General features: G+C 39.6%; 1 protein-coding gene across 1 annotated transcript in view; it reads left to right on the top strand.

Annotated features, from left to right (window-relative positions):
- Window positions 1-25,623, top strand: part of LOC140229626 (double-strand break repair protein MRE11-like) — a 41,729-nt gene extending 16,106 nt beyond the window's left edge. Inside the window, exons 11-19 of the mRNA XM_072309873.1 lie at window positions 257-360; window positions 2,407-2,574; window positions 3,737-3,802; window positions 4,755-4,932; window positions 6,300-6,410; window positions 18,051-18,094; window positions 19,876-19,943; window positions 21,277-21,316; window positions 25,552-25,623. Coding sequence (XP_072165974.1) covers window positions 257-360; window positions 2,407-2,574; window positions 3,737-3,802; window positions 4,755-4,932; window positions 6,300-6,410; window positions 18,051-18,094; window positions 19,876-19,943; window positions 21,277-21,316; window positions 25,552-25,623 — 851 coding nt within the window. The remainder of the gene's footprint in view (window positions 1-256; window positions 361-2,406; window positions 2,575-3,736; window positions 3,803-4,754; window positions 4,933-6,299; window positions 6,411-18,050; window positions 18,095-19,875; window positions 19,944-21,276; window positions 21,317-25,551) is intronic.
- Window positions 25,624-25,956: the final 333 nt, after the last annotated feature.

Raw genomic sequence — 25,956 nt, 5'->3', positions numbered from 1 at the left:
TCCATCTTCTTTGATAAGTCTATTAATGTTGAGAGGAGTTTAAGTTTGTGAGATGTACACCTACTTTCTTGATTATGACATCAAGGATTATATTGACGGATGAAGTAAATACCTCAATATCTATCATGAACTCAGCGATTTGAGGATTGCAAATTCATGAGCAATTTAATTTTGCAAAATTACAAAATTAATGGACAAATTATGAGAGGAAGTGCTTTCACAAATTGGCAACACCTCATCATCCCCTGACCTCCAGACACCAAGCCAGGAGAAGATCTGGATGAATACCTGAAACCAGAGGCTCTGGAGACAGAGAGAGTAGAGGACCTTGTCAGGAAGTACTTCTCCGAGACGGACGAGGTGGGTGCAAGGGATTCTGGGATGCGTTTGCTCAAAACATTGGGAAATTTGCACAATCCCCAAATGATGTTCTGTATAGTTATGCCATTTTTAGTTTTGTGAAATCGGCGAGTCGAGTGCTAATCGCAAATTTAAAAAAATTCTAAATTATGCACTCTGAACCTGACAAGAATATGATGTGCAGCCAGACATTACTGTGTTCATTGGTGTAGCCAATGATTGCGAATTTAGCCACTCGTGAAATTGTCGGAAAGTGTCGATTTGTGAAAAATTAGACCCGCTAAATATATGGGGTGTACGGTATTGTTTTTTTCCCCCTTTGCGGTGAAGGAATAAAAAATGAATTCTTTCGGACTTGTGGAGGTCTGTAAAACTTGTAGTGTGGAAAAAGTTAGAATCAATTCACCATATTATTTTTATTTGTACGGAAATTATATGCACAAGTCTTATTTTGTGATCCATTTTGTACTGTCAAAGAATGTATGCACCAACAAATTAGGTTTTGTAGTAAATGTTAAGTCATATTGGTAGCTAGGCTGGAAACAAATCTACCCAAAACTGCCAAACATAAGGTGCACACCTTCTAGTTTCTGGTTTACATGGAGAGCTAGATTACGGAGTTATAATGCAAGTGAGAGATTCATTTTTATGCCTCCGCCAACGAAGTGGCCGGAGGCATTATGTTTTCGGGTCGTCCGTCCGTCCGTATGTCCGTCCCGTTTTGTTTTTCTCAAGAGTTTTTGTTTTTCTCAAGAACCGTGAGGTGGTTTTGCATCAAACTTGGTATGAGGGTATATCCTGGGGGGATGATACTTTATTTCAATTTTAAGATCACGGGGTCAAAGGTCAAAGGTCACAGGTTATTTTGTGAAAAAAAGGTTGAAATTTCATGTTTTTCTCCATATCTCGCAAATGGTTCAAGGTATCTTCATGGAACTTAGTATATATGCATGTACCGATGGGCAGTGATTATCTAGGGAAGTTGGGGGTCATGGGTCAAAGGTCAGGGGGTCAAAGATCAAGGTCAACTCCTCAAAATATCACTACTTTCCTTATATTTATGCAATGCCCGAAGGATTTTTTTTTTAACTTGATGTATCCATGTATAACCCAATATATATTCTGTGGGAAGTTTCTTGCCAAAAGGTCAAAGGTCAAGTGAAAGTGCTAAATTGCACTTCTTCCTCCATATCTCAGAAGTAACTCAAGGTATTATGAAACTTACATATTTATGCATGTTTTACCTAACAGTGATTCTCTTTGGAACTGTGAGGTCAAAGGTCAAAGGTCAGGTTTAGATCATACTATTTTACCATTTGATACTGAAATTATACTTTTTTTCAATACCTTGAAAATTACTCAATGCATAAACTTATAAAAGGGTCAGAAGTCAAGTGAAAATCATCAGTTCCCCCAAATACCTGCACTCTGATGTTTTAATCATTCATCCAATTGAACCTAGTTCTAGGAAAGTGAACATTCAGCACATTTGTGGCAAACCTGTCATTTTAATATTTTGCCAATTGTGTGAAACTCTCATCACACATTGTCAAGACATTGTACTATAGACCTATTAGGAGAACCATGCATTATGGCGGAGGCATACACCAGTCGCTGTAGCGACATTTCTAGTTTTTTTTTTTTTTTGTCTTGGTTCAATATGATAATTACATTTCTATAGCACTCTATACATATTGTTTCACAGCACTATAATGTCAATTAGAAAAGTGTAATGACATTATTGTGGTAGATTTAGTTTCTGAACAAAAAGGAGTATTTTGAGATGTTTCTTGAAAACCGCAAGAGAAGGGGACAGACCGAAGAATCTTAACCCGTTGAGGATGAGTCCAGAGTATACTCGGGCAAGTATCTATGGGAAATGCGTGTTGTAGCAAAATCAATCCGTCCTCAAGGGGTTAAAAGCTCTTTCCAGAGTCTAGGAACACATGCCTGGAAGGCGTTGTCACTGGCTGTGAGATGTGAAAGTGGTGTGGTGTTGACGAGAAAGTTTTGACAGTGCATTTTACGGCTCGCTTCCCGCCCTAGACCAAGCAGCTGGAACTGCTGTCGGAGAAAGGCCTGGGCAAGGCCATCCGTGAGTTTGTGGACAAGGAGGAGCGGGAGGCCATCCAGGCATTGGTCAAGCACCAGCTGGACCAGACCCAGGGTCAACTCAAGTCCAGGAGGGTCACCGAAGAGGCGATTGTTGATGAGGTTTGACCAGGAAATTATATATATATATACATGTATCCATATTTTTTTTTTTTTTTTGGGGGGGGGGGGGTTGCTTGTCAACATCATTCCTATTTCCTTCAAAGCCTCTTGTATACACTTCCACTAACGAAACCAACAGATTCCAAAGAAATAAGACATATGTCCATCTTTACCTGATCTCTTTGAATGTAATTGGGGTGAATGACCCGCTTAAAAGGATACTATCATAACAGCAACTACTTCTACCATGACTACTACTATAACTTTTACTGCTACCACTTTTACTACTACACTGATACTACTACTACTACAGGACACTCCTGTTACAATGAAATGAGTATAACAAAACTTAGTTACAACAAAGGGGATATTCAGGTCCACAAATTATTGTCATTAAAGGGGTATATATAACAAATTTGTTTCCTGATGTCAGCCTTTTAAAGGGACTGTACAGTACTGGTTGAGGTGGGGATTCATGTTTTGAACATTTAAAGTGAGATAATGAAAAGCCTCTTTTGAAATATGAAAGAGCATGTAATTTTAAGAAGGATTCAATGTTTCTTTGATGAAAATTGGTTTTCAAATGGCTGAGATATCAAAAAAAGTGCTAATGATAAAAGGCGACATGCCACAACTTTATTAGGATCTCTTTGTTTCACCTTGTTTTTGGATATCTCAGCCATTTCAAAACCGATTTTCATAGAATAAACTTTTGATACCCCTTAGAACTGCATGCTCTTTGACATCTCATAGAGTGGTTTCTGAATATCTCGCAAAACCTTACAAGCTAAATCCTCACCTTGACCAGAACTGTACACACCCTTTAAAGGCTGTGGTGCAAAATTCCCTTTGATTATAACAAAATTTTGATATAATGAAAGAAAGCTATTATGACTACTACTTCTACTCATACTACTACTACTACTACTACTACTACTACTACTACTACTACTACTACTACTACTACTACTACTACTACTACTACTACTACTACTACTGCTACTACTACTGCTGCTACTACTACTACTGCTACTACTACTACTACTACTTCATCTAGGAATAGATTATTCAGTATGTTGAGGGAATATTCACGTGGTAATACTATTTTCTTGTTTGAAGGCTGTCTCTTTTTATTCCATTCCCACCATTTTTCTCATTTCAGCTGCAGAAAGTAAAAGAGGAGAGAAAGACTCTCTCAGAGGCAGACATCCAGAAAGAAGTGAAACAGGTACGTACGATGACCACACCCTCAACTCTTCTACCCTGGCACCTAGTTTTATTAACCCTTTGAAGACTATGGTGTCTATGGGAAAAATGTGGTACAGACCAATCCGCATTTAAAACCCTGTAACTTATGTCGAGCATAACTGGGGGGGCTTCCAGCATAAGAAGAAAAGTTGATTCAAGGGGCTGTGAAATGAGTGAGATGCTTGATTGCTGTGTCAGTGCATAAAGTACAATGTAGCTATCGGTACACATACTGAAGCCCCCAGTTACGGCTGATTAGACATTAGCATTAAAACCAACACCCAAACCGAATCGGTCAATAGCAATATCAGCTTGTCCTCAACAGGATAAGACACCTTCACACTGTAAATACATGTTGACTTGCGTTGACTTATGATACTGTGATCGTCACTCTTGAGCCCAAAAGAATATTTACAAACTTTTTGTCATCATATGTCATAATTTTACCCACTACTGTATACGCCGAATATTTCGTGAGGTTTTTATTTTCGGGAATTTCGCGAGCGAGGTGCTATTCGCGAAATTAAAGACACACGAAAATATTGACTCTGATCCCACTGTGAATGTGACATATGCGTATACACTCCTCCGTTCATTACAGGTTTCCACGATCGCGAATTTAACCACTCGCGAAATTCCCGATTCGCAAAAATTCAGACTCGCGAAATATATGGCGTATACAGTATTTATTTTTTTTTTTCACAATAATTGGATCTGTCCACAAAAAATTCTGGTTTCTTTTGAGGACATCATCTGTCAATCACTGCTACTTATACTAGTTTGATTAACAAGGGACAGTGGATTGCAACTGCCCCATAAAACGAGCATAACATGCATGTTTCCATATTACTAATATGATGGACAGAATACACTGTATTGGAGCATCGTAGTCCTTCCCTTGCTCTGATTCTAATTATTGGTTGTACATGTAGGCTATCAGCCAGGACAGGTCTCAGAGACCGCAAGCCTACCAGCATGAATTCGAGGATGAACAAGAAAACGGCAGCGATGACCCCGATGATGACAGTGCGCCCTCGCGGCCAGCAACCACCAGAGGGCGTGGCAGGGGGAGAGGGAGAGGGCGGGGCAGAGGATCAGAAAGCTCCAGTGGTGAGGCCCCCCCCCCCCCCACACACACACACACACACTCATTTGCCCTTTAATGTATATGATAGGGCCCCAGCCATGTCAAGCTCTGCTTATTATGATGATTCACTTTTTCTCTTGTTCAGGCAAGATTACAGTATGCATTACAATGGTGTTATTTTGATATATCATGTTATCAGGGGCAGTGTTGATATGAAATTTACAATTCTTGTATTGATTTGTATGTTTTACTAAATCATCTTTTTAAATACATAATACAGGGCTCGACACTAACGGTGGCCCGGTGGCCCGGGGCCACCAAAAATGAAAGTCGGGCCACCAAATTTTAAAAAAGGGCAAATTTGGTGGCCCGCCTCGGGCCACCAAAATTTTTTGAAAAGTATGTCAATGAATTCGTAACTTTTTGCGCCGGAAATTAGCAGTTAAATTTGTTCAAAGGATGGATGAAAACGACTGAATGAATGCCTGAGAGTGAGTGTTGCAAATTTGTTGAAGTTTATTTATGAGTAGATAATTATGTCCAACTTCTAATTCTTACTGTCATAAAACTTAAATATTTGACTCATTAAAAAAAAAAAAAGATTTTTAATGTTTTTTATTGTTTTTTTCGGGACACCAAATTTTTCTCTCGGGCCACCAAAAATTTGAAATTTAGGATTTTGGTGGCCCCATCGGGCCACCAAACAAAAAAGTTAGTGTCGAGCCATGCATAATATCAATTTGTGTATTTGGAAAAAAAAACAACAACCAAATAAAACCAAACCAAAAACAAACAAGCTGAATAAGATTTGACTTTCCTCTGCTGATCATATTGATAAATTCCCTTCTTTGATGGGTTAGGTTTAAGTCAGAATCCTTTAGTAGTTCTTACATTATGTCCACCTGCTCAGTGTTTGATTTTTTTTTTTAGTGGCCATTTACTCTAAGGAATGTGCATTATCATCGCTTTTGGCATTTCTGTGTCAGTCTAACAATCATGTAATTAATCGGCAGTTTGTTAGATTCAGTTATGGTATCATCTCGCATTCTGTTGGCTACAGAGAATATTGTATTTGAAGCAGACTAATCAGCATCATTGTGCAGCTGTTTTATGATCATGGAATGAATGTGGTAAAATGGCCTCTCATTATAAAGAGGACAGATGTAACAAAACTCTCCTATTAACAAGGTGATTTTTGCAGGTCCCTGCTCTTTCTATTTCCTTGTTTTTGTACCCTCATATAGTGAGAAATCTGATATAACGAGGTAATTATCAAAATCTTTAGATCCTCATTTTAATGCAGTTCCCTTTTATTTGTATTCAAGACTAACCTGCTGATTTCATCAATTGTCTTTTATTTTTCTGAACTTTTTGACTGCATGACCTACAGGAAGAGGAAGCAGAGGTGGGAGAGGTGGAAGAGGTCAAAGTTCAAGGGGTGGAAGGTCAGGTTCTACAAAGCAGAGCCTGTTAATGTCCTCCTTTTCAAATACATCGACATGTAAGTCTATTTCATATGGAGACACAACATTTGTTCCTGCGACAATTGTTCCAGTCTTATTTTCTCGGAAGAGCTTTGGGTAAGGGTTGAAGTTGTGATACGGTTTTAGGTTTAGGTTGATATGTTGTTGTTGTTATTTTAAAGATCGAAAGAAGAGAGAGAGAGAGAAATGGGGCCCTATACAAATAATTTGCCCCAGACAGCACTTATAACATAAAACAAACATTATAGATCTTTAAGAGATATAAACAAGAATATTAAATGCATACCAAGTCTCCTCGAGGGAGCTCATATCGTCTCCACGAGGGAGCTCATATTGTCTCCACAAAGGAGCTCATAAAGTCTCCACGAGGGAGCTCATATTGTCTCCATAAAGGAGCTCATTACGTCTCCACGAGGGAGCTCATATGATATTGATGAATACCTCATATTATTCTTCAGACAAACTCAAATAACTACACAATACACGTGCGCGTGTACCGCACACTAACTCATCCACGTGCACACACTCAACCACATACACACACCTTCAACCACGCACAGACACATCCGTATCATGGTTCAACCCAAAATAATGTACAGTATTTAAATAGAGCACACACACAATGATATGTTTTTTACAAAATAGATAAAATTACTATAACTGTATCATTGTTTCGAAAGAAAGAAGAAGAAGAAAAAAAATATATATACAGTGTTTATATCAAGGAGCTCTAAGGCGTTGATACAGAAAAATATTTGCATATACAGAAAAATATTTGCAGTGTTTATATCAAGGAGCTCTAAGGTGTTGATACAGAAAAATATTTGCAGCAAACAACGGAGAAATATGATACAGATATAATCCTGGAATCAAAGACGTATGAGTATACCTGCGGGCTTCAAGCCCCCAAAAATAAAAAAGTACAATTTAGTGCCAGAAAGTGGGAGTCATAATAATCTTCAAAATAAATTCAAACCACAGATTCAGAGTATTAATTAGGTGCAGGCGACTCATACGAAAGGGGATTAACAAATATTTTTAAGTTGTTCTCACCACAAAAATGATGAAAGGTGTATCATTTATAAAATTACACTATAGGTATATGAACGAAAGGATCCCCTGTTCTTGCTAGGGAAACGCACGCAAGGAACGTAAGACAATATACATGTATATATTTTATATAATAGAGACCCATTGAGGGAGATGCCGGGATCTGCAGCAGCGAGTGACTCCCCAAACCCGCTTGCTGCAGATTCCGGCACCTATAGGCGAGGTGGACGGATGGAGGCCTCGACGTGACGGCTGACCAATTCAAAGGTGGGCTTGTTGTCGGAGGGGACCGGAGAGCGATGTCCGCTGCGAATGTCGTGAAGGTCTATTACGCTGAGGATAGGGGAGATTGAAAGTCCTTCCCCTGTGTACTGGGAAGGGGAAAACGAGACTAAATAAAACATAAGTGAGATTTATCACAATCAAGCATGAAAAAAACAAACAAACAAACAAACAAACAAAAACAAAACAAACACAAAAACCCACATATCATTGATAAGCAGATATATGCCAACATAACGTGTGTATAGGCAACTCGCAATTATTTATGAAGATGTATGATACATGTACATACCTCTTCAAATGCATTCCACAGCAACGTGGGAGACATTATCAATAAACAAGTAATTGATAATACCAATGATGCATAATAACATATAATACGACGACTCACAAAATATCTTGAAATCTACGTTTGCAAAATGATAAAGTACATGTACATTCTGCAAGACTTTGCAAAGTCCATGCTACAGCAAAGTTATGCAATCTTAAATACTGTGATATTTGTTGGTTTCCTTGACATAGGCAATAACTGCGTCCAGAGCTTTGTGATTTGCGAGTAAATCAGAGATGTTTAGTGATTGCTTATGGATAGCACGCATGAGATTTGTACGTTGATTTGTGTGTTGTTTGCAGTGTAATAGATAATGTTCCACGGTTTCCAGTGCATTGCATATTGAGCAAAGACCAGTGGGATGCTTACGGATAATATGATAAAAAGTTGCTAATCCGGCTCTGCCCATGCGGAGTCGGTGAGTTATTATTTCATCACGTCTATTCAGACTTTCAAAAGTGAAGGTGTTTGAGGCACAGGGTTGGATGTTGAAAAGATGGCGTCCTTTCTTAGACGAGCGCCATAACGCGTTCCAAGCGTCAAGACACCTATGTTTAATTACATGTCGTATATCATCAACACTTAGAGGAACACTGATTGTAATATTCTTACGTAAACTTTGTTTGGCAAGATAATCGGCTTTTTCGTTGCCCGCTAGACCACAGTGAGCTGGTACTCATGCTGAAGTGATGTCACACCCATTCATTACAAGATTTGAGCATTTAAGAAGGACTTCATTGGGAAGGTCAAGGATATTTGAGGTGTGGTTATTCAAAAGTGTCAAGGCACTGAGAGAATCTGAGAAAATAACAGCTCTGAGAGGGGGAGAGGATTCCAGCCATGATAGGGCAAGAAGAATTGCTACCAGTTCTGTACGACAAATTGAGATGGGTGAAACCCTTTCACTTATTTCATGACGATAGTGAGGTACGTAAATTCCAATGCCAGAACAGTTAGTGGAGGGATCATGGGAACCGTCAGTGTAAATTGTCAGGTGGTTTGAATATGTGGTCTTTATGGTTTGAAGAGCAGTTTGATGTTGCGCTGAAGGGAGGGCGGTCTTGGGACATGAGCTGTGAAGAGAGAAGTCAATATTGGGATGTTCAATGGACCAAGGGGGAATGGGATAAACATGCATCAGTTGCAGCTTTAGGAAAGTGTCCGTAAGCGGCTTTACTCGGAGAGCGAAAGGAAGTTTGTTTTGTGGCCATTTATTCGAAGAGTATTGCCAGCAGTTGACAATGGCTTTTCGGACGGGGTGAAGTGGGGACAGTGTGTATATGTAGGCGCAGTAATTGAAGGCGGCCCTTTCACGGCGTATATGGAGTGGTGGTTCGTTACATTCTACTTGAAGTGCATGCAGGGCGGTGGATGGTAGCGCGCCGGTGCATATTCGAAGGGCATGGCCCTGTACTGTATCTAGTTTGCTTGAAAGGAGCGGGGATAAAGAACCATAGATTTCACAGGCGTAGTCGAGATGAGGGCGAACTAGAGACCGGTAGTGTAAGAGAAGGATTTGTGTATCGGCGCCCCAGTTTGAACCGGTTAGGGAACGGAGGAGGTTTAACCGTTTGTTGCATTTCATTAAGATGTCTTGAACATGAGGGGACCATGACAAGGAGTAATCAAGGGTAACCCCTAGGTATTTATGAGAAGGGACGACTTCAAGCGGAGCGTTCTGGAGACGAATGCAGAAACCTGTGGGAGAAACTGGGCGAGAGTGAAATATAACCACTTTAGACTTATTAGTAGACAGAGAGAGTCCATACTGTGTCATCCAATCAGAGATGCTATTCACATCGGACTGGAGTTTTGTATTGATGTGACGAAGACTGGTAGAAGAATGCCATAAAGCGATGTCGTCAGCATACATAGACACGTTTGATGCACAATAATGTATAATTTCATCAATAAACAAATTGAATAATAGAGGACTAATGACGCTACCTTGCGGGAGGCCAGCTTGGCATGTACGAATGTCTGAAAGTGTGGAGTTTATTTGCACCTGAAAAGTTCGTGAGTCCAGAAAACTTTGTACCCAGCTTAGAAATCGGCCTCGAAGTCCCACTGAGTATAGTCTGGAAAGCAGTACCTGATGATTAATAGAGTCTAAGGCTTGACAAATGTCAAGAAAGATAGCGACCGTATATCCTTTACTGAATAGGGATTTCCTTACTTCGGATTCTAAGCAAAGGAGATTATTGAGAATTCTACGATGTCGGAGGAAAGCTGACTGATGGGAAGAAATTAAATCATATTTATCAATAATGTAAGAGAGTCTACGGACAATCATACGTTCCATGAGTTTACATACAATAGGTGTGAGAGAAATTGGGCGGTAGGAGCTGATGGAGTGTTTGTCCTTGCCAGGCTTTAGTATGGGCTTGATAATGGAGTGTTTCCATTGGGGCGGGATCACAGACGTTTCCCAACTCATGTTAATAATCTCTAACAGAGAGCAAAACATATTGTCATTTAAATGGCTTAACAACTGTTTGTTGATTCCATCGCCCCCAGGGGCTGAGTTTTTGGAAGCTTTGATCGCCATTTCGAGCTCTTTGGGAGTGAAAGGAGCGTTGAGAGGAGAATCATTGTCATGTATATAGGATGGGGGTTGGGAAGTAGGGAGAGGGAGAGTGGGAGTTAAAGAAGGCTTTTGAGAGAAAGCAACTGCCATAGCATTGGCGATACAGTGGGCGTCATGAGTATAAGTATTGTTTAAAAGTATGGGTGGGAAGGTACTCCTGGTGTTATTGTTAGACAATAGTTTTACTTTGCACCATACATCTGAGAGTGGGGAAAAACGGTTCAAAGAGTTGCAAAAAGTAGTGAAATGAGAACGTTTGGCTGATATAATGGTGCGCCTGGCTGCAGCATTGAATTGTAGATAAGTGATTAAGTCATCGTAAAGATATGACTTATCAAGCTTGCGTTTGGCACGATGACGGTCGCGGACAGCTCTCGAACAGGCCGCCGACCACCAGGGAAGAGGTGGGCGACAGGTCGGGGTCTGGAGGGGAATAGAAGCATTAGCAGCTTGGGTAATACATTGTAGAAAAAGATCATACAAATCGTAAATATTTGCTGGACGGGAGCTGTGTGAATGATGTAACAATTCTAGTTCACGCTGAAATAATTCCCAATTGGCTCTTCGAAAAGCCCAACGGGGCGGAAGATTGTCATGATTTTGAGAGGAAGCGCTAGGTATGGAAAGTCGCTTTAATGGCAAAGTAAAATGAACACTGCAATATATAAGGTAATGATCACTCCCGAGGGAAAACGGGGATACCGACCAGTTACAGTGGGGGGCTAATGACGGAGGAACAAGAGTGAGGTCAATTGATGTGGAAGATCCTCTAGCAATGTCAAAGCGTGTTGCTGAGGAATCGTTAAGCATAACAATATCGTGATCATTGCAAAATTCAAATATGACTTTTCCGTTGAGGTCCATAGTGGTTCCTCCCCATGCAGGATGGTGGGCGTTAAAATCTCCTCCAATGACATAGTATGGCAGGCAGTCGACTGTAAGTGAAAGTAAATCTTGTGTGGACAATCTTTTTATGGGATTGTAAAAATTTATCACAGTGACAGAAACATTTCTATACAGAATATTGACTTTTAAGCCCTCTAGGTGAGGGAAATAATGAACATTGCTGAAATTTACGTCTTGATGAATAAAAATTGCACAGCCACCTCCACGTGATGAGACGCGATTGCGCCACAGAGCAGTATACTTAGGAATGGAGAAATTTGTGTCATCGTGACACCAGGTCTCTTGCACGAGGATAACATGTGGGGGAGAAGGGGAAGAGTAGATGTGTTGAGTCAGCTCCGCGCCATTAGAGGGGAGCCCTCTGGCGTTCCACTGCCAAATAGTGAGGTTCAGATCCATTATTGGTTCTGGTGTAGGAGTTCGAATATCTTTTCCTGGGAAACGACCACATCGAAGCAAGTGTTTGCAGATTGAACAACTAACATGATTCTCTTGTGGTCAGAATCAGCCGCATGAAGATTGTTGATAACTGTGCTCACAAAGGAGACTAGTTTTTCTACTAGGAGAATGGATGTTGTAGGAGGGAGTTGCCGTTTGTTAGTTTGAGTGGAGGCCGTATTTGTATCTGTGGGGACTGGGAGGCTTCTGTGAACCTGGGCCCTGTCAGTAGCCTGTTGGGGTTGAGTAAATGCATGGGTCACATTCACAGTGGTAGGATGGGAGCGAGAAGTAGTGATGGAGGAGGTGGTAGGGTTGGACTTGGAGTTATGAATGGGAGCAGGTATGGTGGATTGAGGAGGAGAATCGGGCATATGAGGACCTGGGAGATGTTGCGGGTCAGATTGATCTGGGTTAGAATTCATAGCCTGGGTGTTGGATTGGGTAACCTGTAGTTTTTTGGCAGCTTCAGCGTAGGAAACATGATTCAAAGTGGAGTAATTTTGCACTTTACGTGCAAGTTTGAACTTTGGGCAACCTGCGTATGCCGCGCTATGGGGGCCCCCGCATCGCAGACATTTTGGATTGGATTTGGACGGGCAAGAAGAGAGATCATGGTTTTCTCCACACCTTACACAACGCTGTTTAGATCTACATGTATCTTTTGTGTGACCAAACCTCTGGCAGTGAAAACAGCGAGAAACAGGGGGAACATATACACTTACTGGGAAAGTTTCGTAGCCAATGCACACTGATTCTGGAAGTGAGGGGCAGTCGAAAGAGAGAACAAGTACATTGGTTGGGGTGGGACCATCGTTTGATCGCTTTGAGATGCGCTTAACTTCGGTCACATCCTGGCCCGCCAGCGCCTCCTTGATGTCTTGTTCCGTTAACTCGGGCGAGACGCGTTTGATGACACCTTTTAGAACAGGAGAGAATGACTTGTCGTTAGTGACACGAATTGGGGTTTTGCAGAATTCATTCAGTTCCATAAGAGTACGAACCTGTTTAGGATTGAAACATTTGATAGTGAAGGATTTTTGTTTGCGTTGGACTTGAGACACTTTTCCTACTAGCTTGTTTATTTCACGTGCGATCTGGATGGGGTTGATGAGAGTAATGTTTTTGACTGTGCCAATGATAGTTACATGCGGGTTGAAGGGAGGACGGGTGGGTGTGTGAAACAGATCAGATTCGTCATCGGAGTAGGGTTGGGAATTCGGTCGTTGTCTTTTTCGTGATACTTCAGTAAAGCCAGTGTCGCGGCTAGGAATCGGAGTGGGGTCAGGTTCTATCTCTGAGAGGTTGTTGGGGTTTTCTTCGGAGTCATTAGCGGGAACAATGAGGGGAGGGACGTCCTGAATTCCAGACATGGCCGCCATTGTGACGGCCATGTAGGGAGAGGATCGAGTGGGGATAAACAATAGAGTGGGGCAGGGGGAGAGGCGAAGTGAATAAAAGGGAAAAGGAGGACTAAAGGCGCACCGGACCGAATACGAAGAAAAGGAAAAAACCAGGCAATGACAAGAGAGACCAAGTGATAAGGAACTCTAAAGAAAGTCTGAGGCCTCTCAGTTATAAAGTAAATAGGTCGGATAGTATAGAACAAAGGGAATTACAAAAGAGAACGCGTGTATAGAGGAGGTGAGAAACAAAATGGCAGCTACATGTAGCTACACACTATAGCTTTGGCAACGTGCAGCGACCGAACACTGCAGTTTACACAAGTATACACAGAATCAGATGTATTTTGACACCTGGGTGTAAATACACAGTGGATATATAATAACACAGTAACAGACAGATAATACTTTCCTTTCACAAATAAACTACAGGTGAAGTCAATCAAAGATATAGATATATGGATAATACTAATGGTGGATACTATAACTCAAAACAGAGGAAAATAGGCCTACACATCTAAGACAAAAAGAAAGATAATAATTAGACAATATACTGTTCGCTACAATGAATGATAAATGATCTTACGAAGTATATAACATCAACACAACAAAGTAGTAAAGTAAGTGATAACATGTATAAATCACGGTAACTCAAACTGTATAGGGCGGAAGCTAAAGAGCAGCGGACGTGCACTCACTGCGACGGACTGTGCAAAGCAGTGCTTGACTGCCGTGAGTCGAACAACTTACGATGATATGCGTTGTCCTTTGGGTTCAGATCCGCAGTCAAATTTCAAAACAAGTTCAGCAGAAATGTGTCACATAAGGATCAAATAAATGAAAAACAGGCTCACTCATATGATCAAGAAGAACAAACAATATTAATCAAAGCTGAAAGGCAGAAAATAGATGCAAAATTCGGTTAATAGTACAAGTAGAACAGCGAGAGCACCACGGCACGTCCGCACCCTTCGACCTGCAAGAATAGACTGATAGAATAGACTGATATGAGGATTAGGATTACAGTTAGGGTTATGTTTGTGAGTAGAATTTACATGTATGTTTGGCTTAGCATGCAGATATTTCATGAGAGCAATGGTCACAGGAGCAAATGTCATGGAACCAGTTCCATGCACGCTAAGCCAAACATAAATTCTACCCACAAACATAACCCTAACCCTAACCCTAATCCTTACATCAAACTAAACCTAGAACCCTATCACAACCCTAAATCTAATACCTGGGAGAAAATAACACCGGAGCAATTCAGTCGTGATTTGGCAAAAAGGTGTATGTCTGCCGTTTTACAGCGACTACAAAGCCGAGAAAATCGACTTTAAAGTTTTGGCAGTTTCCTTGACCGTAGAAGCCACCTAAACTGTGCAACGCTCAGGGATTCAATTCCATGATTTAGTATACACTTCAAATTTCATTTCCTGATAATTTTCTTGCATCTAACTTTAAAGAATACTTCAGAATTAGCACTTTTAGCATGTTTAGAGACATACACCTTTTTGCCAAATCACGTTTACAGGGACTGCGACCTACGCTATTTTGGCAAAAAGGTGTATCTTCACATACACCGTAAGAAATCATGCATTTAACTTGGCAAAAAGGTGTATGTATAGAGATACACCTTTTTGCCAAATCACGTTTACAGGGACTGTGACCCACGCTATTTTGGCAAAAAGGTGTATCTTCACATACACCGTAAGAAATCATGCATTTGACTTGGCAAAAAGGTGTATGCAGAGAGATACACCTTTTTGCCAAATCACGTTTACAGGGACTGCAACCCACGCTATTTTGGCAAAAAGGTGTATCTTCTCATGCACCGTGAGAAATCGTGCATTTAAGTTGGCAAAAAGGTGTATGTATAGAGATACGCCTTTTTGCCAAATTAAACGATAACAAAATATACCAGAGATTTTGTAGGGAGAATTGTGTATGTGAGACCATTTCTAATCAAATGTTAACTCTTGACAATCTTTACTTCATTATTACAAAAAGATTTTAAAAATAACAATAAAGAAAAATATCAGGATGCACAACTTGTTCATCAAACATAGAAAAATGTGCGCAAAATTACAACTCACCCTAGAGTCTGAATATTAACAAAACATGGTCTCATGGAGATGCATGGTTGAGGATTACAGCTGAAGAATTTTTCTTCTTCCTTCTCCTCCCTTTTTTCAAAAACTTCTACTTCCAATGAGATGATTCATTATATTTTTAGCTTTGTGCCCCTTTTTTCGACAAAAGGTTCGTTTGTTTTCTCTACTGAATGCTTTAGCAAACAAAAAGGCAGTTGTTTGCACATCATGTATCTGTTCTTAAAAACGCAGTTATCATGCTGCTCCCAATTTTTGCAATAAATTCAATAAATGTGAAAATTCAGGTAGGATCATTTAACTGTTTGCATCCACTGAGCACTTTGAACAGTACATCCAAGTATCATTTCCAGACAGGGACACATCTTTCTCTAGACCTTTGTGTGTAACTGCCACTAAATGTCTGTTAGGTAACAGCCCCATACGCATAGCGTAATGGGTAGCCGATCTTACAGTCACACAGCACACCATTACACTATGTACAGGCTTCTACATGCACTGCACAGCACGGACAGTGCAGGGATCACTGTCATTTTGAAGCGTAGAGAACTCTCATCCCACAGCCACACTTGCCGGAAAAGCTGTCATTTCAACAGAAATGCTAGATTTTACGAATCTGTGCATCTAATGGCATAGAAGTGGCCATAGAAGTCTAGGACAAACGTTAGATCTGAACTTCTAGATATTAGGTTCTATCTACTCACCGACTAGCAACAAGGAGAAACTTCTGCAGTGCAACGGGCTGCCAGTTTGAGTCAGGAGCATGGCCCGCCACCGCACCGACCGGTGAAACGGTACACATACATGCCAGCAGCACGTATAACAGAGTATATAATATACACAGAGTATAAAAGATACACCTTTCTGCCTTATCATACTTCGCAACTATAATTCATGATTCATTCGGCAGATGGATGTATCTAAAGATACACCTATCTGCCAAATCTTTAAGCTCTCCCCAGCGTGCACGGTTAGAGGTGTATCTAGAGATACACCCTTTTGCCAAATCATGTAGTTCTCTATCCTGGTACGTCATTGTACGTCAAGGGTGTATGTAAAGATACACCCTTTTGCCTAATCAAAAGCAGGAAAATTGATAAAATAATACAGAGATAGCCCCAAATATCTCGGAAACAAAGGATCGATGACTTATGAAAGTTGGTCACATGAAAATTTCGGCATCGAAAACCCCCCAAATGGTAAAAACCAAAAACATGATATTTTTCAGACATACACCTTTTTGCCAAATCACGACCGAATTGTCGCAGGAGCACATATCGTGTCACCCATAGAACCATTTCTTATCTCTCTCTATAGGCATAACCCCATATGTGTGTTGGGTACATACTTTCTTAGCTATATCATCATGTCAAGCTTTTTCTTGCCTTTTTTTAGGCCCCATAAACTTGACCTTTGACATTAGACATCCCACTCAGGCTTTAATAAAAATATATAGATCCAACATGAAGGCCATATTGATACAATAGGGATAATGGAGATACTGATACCATGGTCAATTTGAATTCCAGACATTTGTGCCATAGAGCAAAGAGCTCCTGTGAAAAGAGTGCTCTGGCAGATGTGCAAATTGGTGAATAACCCGCAGTACGTGTGAAGTGTGATTAAGTATAATGTATACAAGATTGAATGTTATGGGTGTTTTTTGTTTTTGTTTTTGTTTTGTTTTGTTTTGTTTTGTTTGTTTGTTTGTTTGTTTGTTTGTTTGTTTGTTTGTTGTTGTTTTTGTTTTTTTTTTTTTGGGGGGGGGGCGATGTGTGTAGGCTGAGGGCAAAGGTAGCATAATCCATTATGCATATGAGTTGAGCACCCAGGGTGGTATAGTATTCATATATGGCTAATTTTTGCATGTTTGACCAACATCCATTATCATGGCATCAGTACTGATTGTATGCTGATGATAAAAAACCTCCTCATTCAGGAGATACAGAAGATCATTTCACCATAAATAAAGGAAACAAAATTTGCTAGTGAGGTTTAAAAATAAAAATTCATCACTGCTTTTGAACTTGTCTTTTTAAAGGGGAAGGCTAGTAACTGATCAGTGGGAATCAGTGGAAATGCTGGGAGATGATTGTTCCAATCCTTATGGGATTCATTCAAGAGTTCATTGTATATCTATTGTTGTGTGAAAATGATTTGCTTCAGAACGGTCTCATATTCAAGACGTATGTAATGTGCAGATTAATGCCCCATCACTGACCAGGGACGCTAACCTGGAAGCATTAAACTGCACATTACTTGAATATGAGACCATTCTGAAGCAAATCATTTTCACACAACAATAGATATACAATGAACTCTTGAATGAATCCCATAAGGATTGGAACAATCATCTCCTATCCCAGCATTTCCACTGATTCCCACTGATCAGTTACTAGCCTTCCCCTTTAAATGTTCCACTGCACATGTACATTGTATATAATAAATTTGTATACATGTATAAGTAGTGATTTGAATGATGCATTAGATACAGTGTAATGTGCCATTTTGTGTGCCTAGTTTTTTGTTTATTTTCTTCTCTCCTTCAGCATCAAGCTTCTCTAAATCCAAACCAGCTACTCTAACTTTTGAGGTAAGTATGAGCCTGTCGGGCAGGGTTACATTTGGTTGGTTTTCCATTACATTTAGGAAAACCCAATAGTTTCTGCTAATGTCATTCTTTCTAATTTTGTGTTTTTTGTTTTTCTTGTTTCTTCACATACCAGAGAATGATTAAAAGGCTTTAATGCTTTGCTTGCCATGGTGGAAACCCCCTGTGTGCCACGTTATTCTGAGACACGAAGGTAGTCATGCTTTGAGAAAGAATTCTGTTTTTCCAATCTATATAACGTCTACAAATTTCTGTTAAGATGGACATAATAGTGAGCAAAGTTGAAGAGGAATGCCAAGCTTCGCTTTGATACAAATTGTATGACAAATCTATTTCTGTTTTTTCTCTTGAATGACCAGTTGCTACATTACTGTAAAGGCATGACTTTTGCACATGAAACCGTGACAGAAACTTAGAATTTACATGCAAAACTAGTTGGGAACACCGATTGATAGTCAATCACCACATAGAATGCAAGCTGTATGTAAAAGGAACAAAAGCGAGAAAAGCTTTCATTGTACCGCGGGATTAGGCAATTTATCGATCAGTTTTAAGGGGATTTGTGCGTTTGAGCAGTATATACGAAGTTGGCGCGCCGTTGACTGAGTGGGACGTGCGAACTTGGCACATAAAGAGTTAAATTGGAAGTAGGGAGCACTCACTTTTTATACATTTCTGAGAAGTGAATAAAGAAAATATTTCGTCCGGAAATTTCTCCAAGCTTGGACTGGCTCTACAATAAGTAATATTCCCACTTTTCAATTATGTCGTGACTGTATAGTCAAGGGGTGTGGTGTGTAGGCCAGATAAGCTTTCTTCTTCCAACAAGTGAACACCTTTCTGCAAAACTATTCCCTGTCCTATCCCACCTACAATGCCCCTGAACCTCTGTAGTATACAATGCAATATGATACAATATATGTACAATTTTACATATCACATAGTATAAACCTGTATCACAATGCTTCACAAAATGATAGTATCAAACTTACATTAATGGGATGGGAAAATAAGTGAGAAATACAAAAGTGTACATAATTGATCAATCGATGAGTGAAAAGGAAAGTCTTCAAGGATTACTGATGATGCTAAGATTAATGATTAAAGAGAAGAGAGAGTGAAAGGAAAAAAAAATAGAAATTATTATTATTTATTTTTTTTTTTTTTTGCCTCCACTGGGATATTTATTATTCTACATCAAACATATATTCATCTGAAAACATACGTGTAATATATCATAATATTTCAAATAAAATACTTTGAAAAGCAGACAATGAAATATCGTGACTCAGACAATAGAAATTATTATGATATCTTTAGTACCAAATATAGCATACAATAGAAATCTGTATGGAAAGATATTAACAGTAAAAAAAAATGCATATTGACCATATTGACCATATAGCATATTGACCATATAGCATGTCAGACTGGGCCCATCAATCTGTGGCTGAAAATTCTGGTTGGCCCTTGCCAGATTCCTTGGCCCGTTGAATAAAACTTTACCATTAATGGTAACTCTTACTCTGTTCTTGATGTTAACCATCGGTGATTTCTTGGCTTTGGTTGGCTGTGGGAATTATGTTGCCTCAGTAGTTACGATTGATTGCAGAGTTAACACTTAATTGTTAGTTACCATAGTTTTATGCAATGAGTCCCTTGTAAATCATCTGTAATACAATGTTTCAAATCTTTATATTCAGTGAATTTGTATGAAAATTAACAAAAATATGATTCCATTTCTCCTCCCATGTTCTCTGCAGGATGATGATGATGATGATTATGATCTGGAAGTGGTGGAAACATCGTCTCGTTCAAGAAAGAGAGCAACGTATGTTGTCCTGGGGTGGATAGATATAGTAATCAATACAAGCGACTCCCATTATAACGAAGTCCTCGTGACTGGCAGTTTTCTTTTGCTGTATTTAAATTTTCTTATAGCCAAACAATAAATGTTATAAAGATGATAATTCTGGGACCTGAATTTTGACTTTGCTGTAAGGAGAATTTTGTTATAACCATGTTCTTTATAACGGGAGTGCACATTATACGCAATTATATGCTGGCTTGTGCAATGTGTGCAATGAGCTTGTGTCTGTGTATACATGAAAAGATGAGCATGTATGTCTGTCTGTATATCTGTATGTATGTAATTATGTATGCATGAATGTTTGCATGTTATGTATATTTGTATGTATGAATTGAGGATCATATGTATGTATGTGAGTTTATATGTGTGTTTGTTTACTGTTCCTAGGTTGTAGCTATGTCTTTACCATGGCCGGCGGAGCGTTTTCAAAAGTGTGGGGGCCCACTTCCGAGTTTCATGAGCTAACAAGCAAAAAAAAAAAAGGTCCTCAGCTCATCTCTCCCCTTCCATTTCCGGGTTTCTTCAGCTGACAAGGAAAAAAAAAAGGACTTCAGTGGAAATATTTAGTGCCAACTTACGTACTTTCGGGTTACAAAAAGTGTGGGGGCCCAAAGTGATGACACCTTATGTATTCCTTTGTATGGTGCACAAAAAGTTTGGGGGCCCGAGCCCCCACGGTTCCGCCGGCCATGTTTACCAGTATGAGTAAAACTTACCAACTACTTCATCTTTAATATTAAATGCACTGTTTTCTGTGGTACCTTAATAAAAAAATTAAAAAAACATTAAAAAAAGATTGGAACTTTGCTGATTATCCTGATGATGATGTTCCGATTAATTTAAAGATCTTCCATCGTACAAAAGTTGTAATAATTATGCTGTCCCTCCCAAGATAGTTATTGATGGTGTCACCATGCTCATAAACCATGTAGTAGTACTCTGTACTTTATTCGATTCTAGTAGCAGGTCTACTGTCTATGGAATATGCTGAATGTGTTAAATCTGGTCCTGCACAGGTTTCTGCTTAAAAAAAAAAAAGATATTGATTTTTATTCCAGCCATATTTGTAATTCCTTTTCATGGCTTCATATCTACACAATATCTGAGACTCTGGTCCACGTAGAACCATGCAGCATAGATGTTTAAAACTTGAAACACAGTTACACAGTGTCAGAATGGTTTACAGCTGTAGGGATGGAATATGTATGTTCCACACTGTAGCTTGTCGTGGACTAGGAAAGTTATGTGCCATTATTGGTTATGTTGCATTATCCCATTTTCTCCACTTTTACAGGAAAGCAAGAGAGCAATCCATCATCATCAGTGACTCAGAGGTAAAGATGTTGACATATTTTGTTAAGGAATTAAATATTAAGTTAAAGAATTCTTGCGTTGAATCTTTATTGCAACTGATTGACAAATTGCCCTCCACAATTTCACTGTCACTGTGATGATTCTTTAGGTGTCTTCTAAAACCACTGAACGAATCAAATTATGTCCATGCACAGGCTCCCAGCTGACCACATTTAAAGGACAAGTTCACCTTCACAGACATGTGGGTTGAGTTAATGCAACTATATTAGTAGAACACATCAGTGAGAGTTTGAGGAAAATTGGACAATCCGCTCAAAAGTTATGAATTTTTTAAGTTTCTGCTCAGTCACAGCAGGATGAGAAGACTACTATAGCTTGTGATGTCACATGTGTACAACGATATAAAGAAAGAATAAAGAAAATTCAACATATTTTCACTTTTCTCGCATAACAAAAGAACACTTGACTTCTCTCTTTCAGAAGGCAGGGGGAATAATATTACAATAACGTACATCAGTAACAAGTCAAAGAAATGCACACTTTATTCAAAAAGTAAAGTTTTGTCAAATTCTCTTTTTATTTTCCTTATATCGTTGTACTCATGTGATATCATACACTGTGGTAGTCTTCTCATCCAGCAGTGACTGCGCAGATACTTTAAAAATTCACAACTTTTGAATGGATTGTCCGATTTTCCCCAAATTTTCACTGATGTGTTCTACTAATATTGTTACCTTCACTCAATCCACATGTATATGAAGGTGAACTTGTCCTTTGTATGTTCATCACTCATTCCTTGTATAATGTATCGCAAATGGTAAAAAAAAAAGACAACCCCAGAGTATAAGTGAGAAACTGTTTCCCTACAAAGAATGCATCGCTTCATTTTTGATTTGCAGATTTAGATCTTGGTTCAGAAACTCTTGGTGATTCCAGGGTGCTTTTTTGTGTCTATCTGATGGATTGTTGTCTGCATGCATGTCCCAAAGTTGTGGGAAAAAGGTTTCGCATACTGTAGACCAAACACATAATGTGCTTTGAACAATGTGTCAAAGGCAGTCTGAAAGGTATTCCCAGGGTAGGATAGTACCAAGTGGTCAACGATGACATAATATTGGTCTATGTTATCCTTCGGATGTCCTTTGGCCAACAAGTAGAGCTGCATCTGCTTTTACTTTCCCTCTTCAAGATAGTGATCAAGGCTAGTATCAGACTGAAAAGCCAGGAAGCATTGAAACTATTTACAAATAAAAACTACACAAATTTGACTGTGACCTTTAATCTGATCCCAAAATGTAGTTAGTACGACTCAGTCATACACAGGCTTACCACGTTTTATTCACATTATGATGAATAGTTTTCAAGTTATCATGCTCATGGACTGATGGACTACTCAACACTGTAACGGCTCCGGCACCACTGTTTGGCAGAGGCTTAAAAAAGGGCTCTTATCCCATTTTAAAGATCACTATAATTTCACAATACCAACTCACTCATACCTAATTTTTTTTTTTTTAAAGAAGCTTTTAAATCTAACACTTTTCTCAAAATCGCGGGCGTACATAATTGGGTTGGGTTCGAGCAACGATCTCCTGATTGTTACACGGGCGTAAAATCCACTAGACTACCAAGCTTCCATCCAGCAACCACCGCTGGTTTTTGTCCCTTACAGCAGTGGGTACTATGCATTTATTCAGGTTGATGAATTCCTGCATCAAATTGTTTTCATTGTTACTGCTCTATCAATCACCAACTACAAGTTGTACTGCTGTAGAATAAAAAGTAGAAGAAAGCAGGTGAAATTGATATTTGGTCATCAATTATTTAGGCTCAGAACAGCTATGAAGAATTTGGTTTTCGTTTTGACTGTTACACCTCTGTCATATTAAGTAGCTGAAGGGCTACCCAGTGGTGATGATGATGATCCACAGCACTTGTATAGTGCCATATACAGTGTATCTGTTATAGAAACATTCAAAGGCGTGGACTCCTCCAAGAGAGTGAGCAATTGAATGCCCGGTGAAAAATGTGAGTTTTGAGTTGAGGCTTTGAAGTGATCCAGTTTGTCAATTTCACGGAGAAAGGATGGGAGGGAGTTCCACAGGCGAGGAGCGATAGAGGAAAATGCCCGGTCTCCATATCCCTTGAGATGTGTAATGGGCATTTGGAGAGTAAGGCCAGATGAACGAAGGCCAGGGCGAGGCTGCCGTCACTCGATTAGGGAAGACAGGTATCCTGGGTCCAGACCATGAATGGCCTTGAAAGTGAGCAGTAAGATCTTGAAATCAATTCTGTTCCTCATGGGAAGCCAATGCAGCTCAGCCAGGATAGGGGTGATGTGATCATACTTCCTTAGCCAAGTGAGCAAACATATGCCACTGCATTCTGTACTGCTTGAAGTCTGTCCAAGGTTGCAGATGAAAGGCCAGCTGGAAGACATGTTACTGAAATCCAGTCTTGATGTTATGAGTGAAAGGATGAGGCTTTCTGCTGCTGTTCTCATGTGACCTCAATAAAAAACATTGGTGACCTCTGAACGATATGCAGATTGCATCAATGGCTGTCTTGTTGCTATGTTGGGCAAGTCTTAGAGATACAACAAACTAGCTTTGTCTAGTCACAGAAATCCTTTCTGAATGATGTATGCATGATTTTTGCACTCAAAATGAAATACACGTAGATGCTCAAAAGGATCAAGCTCCAAATCCTGCTCATTGTACAAATGTGAAGAGAGCCCTCTCTTGTCATTATCATGCCAGGGCAAAGAACTTTTGCTCTCTGATATTACACTGTATATATTTTGCATGTCACAACATAGCTATGTGTTCAGTTGCAAAGTCAGTTTGTGTGGATGGGTTTAAGTAATACAGCATCAGAGTGAGGTACATGCATTGCAGAAGGCAATATGCATAAACATTGGCCATGACATTATGTGTGTAGTATCATTTTAACCTGCCTGGTATATGTTAAACAAAGTGTCTGTAATACATGTACATTAACGTCATTGGTTGGGGATTCTTGAGTTTGTCATATTGACCCAGCATACTTTTAGTTCTTTTGTCATTTAACCTGTTGAGGACGAGTCACGAGTATAGTAAGGCAGGTGTCTATGGGAAATGTGTGTTGTAGTAAAATCAGTCCATCCTCAACGGGTTAAAACCTCACATAAATACAACTCCGTTGATACAATCATGATGTGTATAGCATTAAACATTTTGACCTGTCTGGTACATGTTAAAATGTCTGTAATACATTAGAGTCACTTGTTTGGGATTCTTGAGTTTTATCATATTGACCTGGCATACTTTTAGTCCTTGTGCCATTTAAAACCTCACATAGATACAATACCTTGATACAGTCATGATGTGTATAGCATTTAACCTGCCTAGTACATGTTAAAGTGTCTTTAATATATTAAGACACTGGTTGGAGATTCTTGAGTTTACCATATTAACCTGGCATACTTTCAGTCCTTTTGTCATTTAAAACCTCACATAGACGCAGCACCCTGATATAACCATGGAGTGTCAACTTCATCTACTGAAGTCATGGCTGGAGCTTGTAGACATTTGTGAGAAATTCATGTGCAGCTTCTGTAAAAAAAAAAAAAGAAGAAAAAATAAAAGAAAAGAAACAAAAACAAAGCAACTGACACTACCAGCACAATAATACAATTGTACATTTATGCTCTCTGGGTTGTATTGCTTTCTTCTGGTGTTATTCCCCACAACATGTAATCTATCATATGCAAATGTAATCTAAGTAACTTCCTTCGTGCACTTGCCAAAGTAATGACATAAAAATGTACAGTTCTCTTCATGACACTGTAGAGTTCACTCTTAACCATACCATAAACATTAATCTTGAAAGTGTAATTGAATACCTGCTGTATTCATCAAAATGAAAAATGCAGTGTAAACAGTAATGTAATTCATCCATGCACAGACAGACAAACTTTTTAAAGGCGTTTATTCTTTTCCATTTAAATGATAGTGTAAGGACAGTAATCTCACACACATTCACACATACATAGACACACATAAAAATGGGTGCTTGGGTTTCAAATATTTTTTAGAGTTCAGATGTTCTGAATGTGCTCAGGGCTTTAATGCTGTCCAAATCATAAGATGTAGTAAGATTACTACTGCTGAGAAACAGAAAGGCGTTAAGCCCCACTAAGTCATCAAGAAATGCTAAGGCCCTTGTGCTTCTAAAGCCATGTTGTTCCTTCTGTGTTATCTTATCTCCCACACAGGACGATGATCCCTTCTCTATGCAGAGCTCGGGCAGGAGTCAGCAGAAGACAAAGCGTGGGAGATGGAACTAGTTTCTCACCAGTCGCCATGCAGTCACCTTGGGACCCTCCCCCACTGAGAAAGGATATGTTGCAATCTCCAGGTGGCTAGGGGAAAAATAAGAGGAAGATTGGGTTGACTCCACACAGCATCATTGATCTTTCACTGGATGGAAAATGTAAACTCTCCCCTTCCCCCCCCCCCCCATGTCTCTGTTTCAGAATGGCAAGTTGACTTGAAATGCGTTTATACCGACAAGATGAGGCGTGCTTTTGCTAAAAATGGATGTGGAGCGCTGAGAGTGAAATGCTTAGTGGATATAATATTATGCTCTTATGCACCCATGTCTGAGTGCTGCTGGAGAA

The sequence above is a fragment of the Diadema setosum genome, chromosome 6, assembly GCF_964275005.1.
Source record: "Diadema setosum chromosome 6, eeDiaSeto1, whole genome shotgun sequence".
NCBI lineage: Eukaryota > Metazoa > Echinodermata > Echinoidea > Diadematoida > Diadematidae > Diadema > Diadema setosum.
This window is presented reverse-complemented; position numbering and strand designations above follow the sequence as displayed.